At 57.1% G+C, this 4,959-nt stretch overlaps 1 protein-coding gene across 1 annotated transcript in view; it reads right to left on the bottom strand.

Annotated features, from left to right (window-relative positions):
* Positions 1-1,743: 1,743 nt before the first annotated feature.
* Positions 1,744-4,959, bottom strand: part of CLN6 (CLN6 transmembrane ER protein) — a 19,972-nt gene continuing 16,756 nt past the window's right edge. The window contains exon 6 of the mRNA XM_082737015.1: positions 1,744-4,358. Coding sequence (XP_082593141.1) covers positions 4,088-4,358 — 271 coding nt within the window. The 3' untranslated portion in view covers positions 1,744-4,087. The remainder of the gene's footprint in view (positions 4,359-4,959) is intronic.

The raw sequence follows: 4,959 nt of genomic DNA, 5'->3' as shown, positions 1-4,959 counted from the left end.
GGTGATACTCAGAAAGGGGGTGCCTCGGGGGTCTTTCCTGTCTCTTACCTGGGGCTAAGATGGGGCTGATTACAGAAGACCCATCGGACAGCACCCTCTGGGCCGGAGAGGACCCCTCCCATGATGGCACAGCCAAGCAATGGGGGGCGCCCCCACTGCCAAGGCCTTGGGATGCCCTCGGGAGAAGGGGCCAAGGCTCCGTGCTCTTGGGCTGGAGTCCAGTCCTTCCCTCAGATCCATTTGCTGAGTGACCTTGGCTCATCATTTCACTGTGCTGTGCCTCAGTTTCTGCACCCGGCCTCATCACGGGGCTGTTGAGAGAATCAAAGGGCCAGCACACAGTCGGTTCACCCCTTCCTTCCTTCCGGACACCCTGACGGTAGCGGTTGGGTGGGTGTGTGCACTGGGGTTCCAGGCCCCACAGTTGAGCTACCCCGCGGGCTCACAGGGAGGCCTCTTAGGTGACTTTCCCCAGCCAGAAGGGCTCCTCTTCTTCATTTCCCTCTTCTGCTCCCCACAGGCGCCCCCCTCCTCCGCAGAAACTGCTGACTGTCCCCATGTCCTTGCCCCGGAAGTGGGGTGGTTCCCTGGGGCTGCGCACTGGGCACAGCTGGGTCTCACCCTGGCTCTCCTCCACAGCTGCTGGCTCCGTCTGTGGGGCTCCAACTCCAGGGCACCCCCCGCCTTGTTAGGATTGCCGCGGAGGGCTGAACAGGCTGTGCTCTGCACAAGGGCCCCCCACCCAGGGGACGCCTAGGACCTGGTGAGTGGCTGCACGTGCCTGCAGGAAGGGGCCCCTCTTGCTAATGTGTACAACATGGACAGGGGGGCCTGCCCTTGATCTGTTCTCCCTCCCTCCTCTCCTGACCGCCTCCACATGAAAGATTTTCTGTTCTCCAAAATAGTGTCTCCTGAGTCACCTCTTCACATCTGTTTCTAGACCCAGAGAATTTCAGCTGGGGGATTTGACTCCTCTCTGTTGGGGGACACAGGAGGTGGGACAGGAGGGAGCTTCTGCTGGCAGCCTTGTGGGGAGAAGTGAGGCAAAGTCAGGCGGGGACTTGGAGGCCAGTGGTGGTGGGGAGGGGGGTAGGGGACAGAGCTGAGGTTTGTGGGGAGGCCCCCAAGGGGGCCCAGGCCAGAGTGTTTGCTCAGAATGACCCTGTGTTTGGGTTGGAGCTTATGGGGGAGACAAGGTATTTTCTTGCATCGAGGTCAGTGCATGATCCAAAACACCTGCTTGTGAGGGTTGGCTCCACGAGGGGTCCCTACAAAAATCCATGGAGCTATGAACTTCACTGTATCCTGTGTCTGCTATACTTCTACTGTCAGTGGCTGAGAGCAGGCGCCACCACTGCCCACTGGCCATCTGTGCCACCCTGTGGGATGCTGGGGGTGGGGGACAAGAAGGGCTTCCTTCAACTCAATGTGAAAAACAGAAAGCCCCTCCAATACCGCCTGGGGCCGAGACTTCGTTCCCCTGAAGGGCCCCATCACCACCTTCTGATGCGGCTGTTAGAATGGGACAAGAATTTGTATTTTCTTCTGCCATCCTGATGCTGCCAGTCAGGGCCACACTTTGAGAACCACTTGCCTCCAGTCAGCAAGGTGCAGTGAAGCCAGGTTGCAGTTAAGAAGTATTTCTAGGGACATGTTTCCAGCAAACTCTTTTGGGCAAACTGCCCAAAGAGATCCCGGTCAAGGGGGACACGAAATCATTCTAAACATTCACTTTCATACCTATTTTTTTTTTTTTTTACAGTTTATTTATTTTAGAGAGAAACGGACAGAGAGAGACAGAGAGACCAAGAGCAAGCATGCCCTGGGGTGGGGGGAGGGGCAGGGAGACCCCGAAGCAGACTCTCAGCTAAGTGCAGAGCCCAACGCAGGGCTCTGCTTCATGACCCTGAGCTCAAGAGTTAGACACTTAACTGACTGAGCACCCCCCCAGGTGCCCCTCATACTTAATTTTTTATTCATTTTTTTTTTCCTGTTTTCTTATCAAGGACTGCCCTCCCCACAAGTTGTATGAGCTTCAGGCCCCACGTGACCAGGCCTGTGCCTGCTCATAAGACACCCAGCAAGTCTTGCTGTGCAGAACCGGCCAGAGACGCGGGTGGAAGGAGAAGTGTCCTTGAGGCAAGGAAGGGATCCGGCGAGATTGCTGGGCTGGTGGGGGCACAGCCTCCGACCATGCCAGCATCGAATGTCTCCTGTCCAGCATGGCCCTTCCTGTGCTGTCTGCTAACAGGAGCCCCTGGTGGTGAGTCTGAGATGTCGAGGGAGTAAGTGACTTGCCCAAGGCTCAGGGCCAACCTCCAACAAATCTGACTCCCCACCTCCCCCCAAAGGGCATCTTTCTCTGTTTCAGCCTCTGGAATGGGCTGGCAGTGCAGCTGGGAGGCCTGAGGGGCCATCTCTGAGAGGCAGGCCTGGAGAGGCTCTCTCCTGGCTCCCCACTCCCCATATGCCCCAGACTTCTCTGAAGAGAGCTGGGACCGACTGGGAGAAGCCCTTCTTGTCCCCCACCCCCAGCATCCCACGGGGTGGCACGGATGGCCAGTGGGCAGTGGTGGCGCCTGCTCTCAGCCACTGACAGGCCTCACACCAGCCACTTTCTCCCCTGCCCCAGGGAACTCCCTCCTGCTGCCCAAATTCACACACGAAGCAAGCAGCAGCCACCAGCCAGGTTGGGCTCCACACTGGTCTTTATTCACACCTCTGCCTGTGGGACCCGGGGCTGGGGACCTCTAAGGGGGCTGCTAAGGGACCCCAACATGAAAGGAGCATCCGAGGCACGGGGCTCCCTGAGAACACAGGAGAGGAGGCAGGGCCTGGGGAAGGCAAGGTAGGAGGCCCCCTGAGATCCACAAGCTCACCGAGCCAGCACTGGCTGGAAAATGAGACTGGTGCGGGCAGCTGTGTGGGCAGATCTGGCCCCAAGACCCGGGGGGAGGTGGGCACTTCATTCCCTACTGGGAATGAAGCTTCCTTTTTCTGGAAGCAGGACTGCGAGCAGAAGGCATGAGATTCAGGTTAAGACAAGGTCTCTGGGGGAGAGCCTCCAGATCCCCCTCCTAACATCCTCCAAAGGTCCCCTGGCCCTATAATGGGGCTCAGGGCACACTGCAAGTGTTTGAGAATGCAGCATTCAGCTGCAGCTCAGACCTCCTGGTCAGGGTGCCAGGAAAGGGTGCCACAGTTACGGTGAGCAGCAGGGAGACAGCTTCGGGCAGAGGGAAACGGCAGTCAGGGGAGTGGGCTGGCCTCTGGCTCTCCAGGGTCGGGGCAGTGCAGCACTCCACGTGACGTGAGTTTGGGTGAGGATCTGCGGCGCACATATACTTCCCGGAGTAGCAGAGGGCGGTGACAGGAGAGAACGATCCGTCCATCCCAAGGCTGCCCCAACAACCAGCCCACAGACACACTTTGGGCCTAGGTCCCAGCCAGTGCAAAGGAGGCCCAGAGGAGGGATGTGCTTTGTTCAAGAATTTGCAGGAAGTTAACTTAACCTTTGTCATCGGGCCTCCAGGGTCAGGGCAGGTCTGAGGGGTGAGCCTGGTGGCAGAAGACAAGACCAGTCGCCTCATGGCTGCTGCCCCGCCCACCAGGCCTACTCAGCATGGCTACCAGAAGCCTCCCTAGGAAGACACCAGCCCTGAGCAGTGAGAGTGACCCACTCCAGTCAGATGCACGAGAGGGCAGGGCCCAGACCTTGGCCTGGACATACGGCTTCAAACTATAGCCCAGCCTGAAAAGATCCAAACCAAAAGAGAAACTTGATCCACATAATTGCATATTGCAATGAGGCACTCTGTACATATGTGTGTGCACGTGTGTGTGCACACACACACACGCACACAACCTGTCCTTGTGCACGTGTTCTCAGTTACCAGTTACACACACATACACACATCCCATCCATGTGCACAATGTGTATCCCTGTGTTACAACTGCACACACACGGGCAGATACACACGTAGGCGCACACACGCACACACACACACACATACACTCCCTGCTCAGACACACTCTCTGGCCCATCGCCCACCAGGCAGAGCACTGCTGAATGGCTGGTGCCGGGGACTCAGCGTCGGCTGCTGACATGGAGGGTGTAGAAGGCCCAGGGCTCAGGGACATAGATGACACCCGGGTACTTCTTCCTGAGTACAGGGTCATTCCACAGCCAGGCGACCCACAGCGCCACAAGCAGGAGGGTGAGGGCGAAGGAATAAAAGAGGAAGAGGCCGTTGCTGTCCAGGAAGAGGCACTTGCGCTTCTGGTGCAGGACGAGGGCCAGCATGGCGAAGAAGGTGAAGATGAAGAGGATGAAGATCTGGCCCTCGGTGACCAGGTACCTGAAGAGGCCAGTGGAGGCGGTGAGGCTGGCGCTCTCTCTGCCCGGCCTCCCTCCCTGTACCCACATTCCAGGCTGCCCCCTGGTCAGGCAGAGCAGCTCATCTCAGGCGAGGTGGAGGGAAGCGTACTACTTGGAGCCACAGCCCATACTGATTTGGCTTGTACAGTAGCTATTTTAAAAATATGTTGAGTTTGTTACCAACATGTACATAACAGCAGAAAATGTGGATTTCTGGTTTCTTTGGTCACATCAGGCCTCTATTCCTGCTCAACAACTGATTAGAGGAGAAAGCAGCTATCCCTTCTAGAAAGAGAATGGTTCTCTTTGCCACAGTCTCCACCATTTCCTATTGCCTTACTGGATGCCCGCTTGATGCCTTTCTGTTACTGGCTTATTTCCTACAGGCATTTGAGATTGGGAATGCAGCTGCAATTCACGGAGGCTGTCATTACTGTCTCCTTGATGGCTGGGACAGTCTCAGGTCTCCCAGGGTTCTCTGTAGCTCCTAAGGCAGTACCTAGCACATGGCCAGGAATCAAGTCACATCTGTTGGAGGGCTTCAGAGAGGCTGTTTGGTCCATGCCCCTGCCTCTGGAGAG

Source organism: Mustela nivalis (genome assembly GCF_964662115.1).
Source record: "Mustela nivalis genome assembly, chromosome: 6".
Lineage (NCBI taxonomy): Eukaryota > Metazoa > Chordata > Mammalia > Carnivora > Mustelidae > Mustela > Mustela nivalis.
The sequence above is the reverse complement of the archived record's forward strand: the minus strand, read 5'-3'. Positions and strand labels throughout refer to the sequence as shown.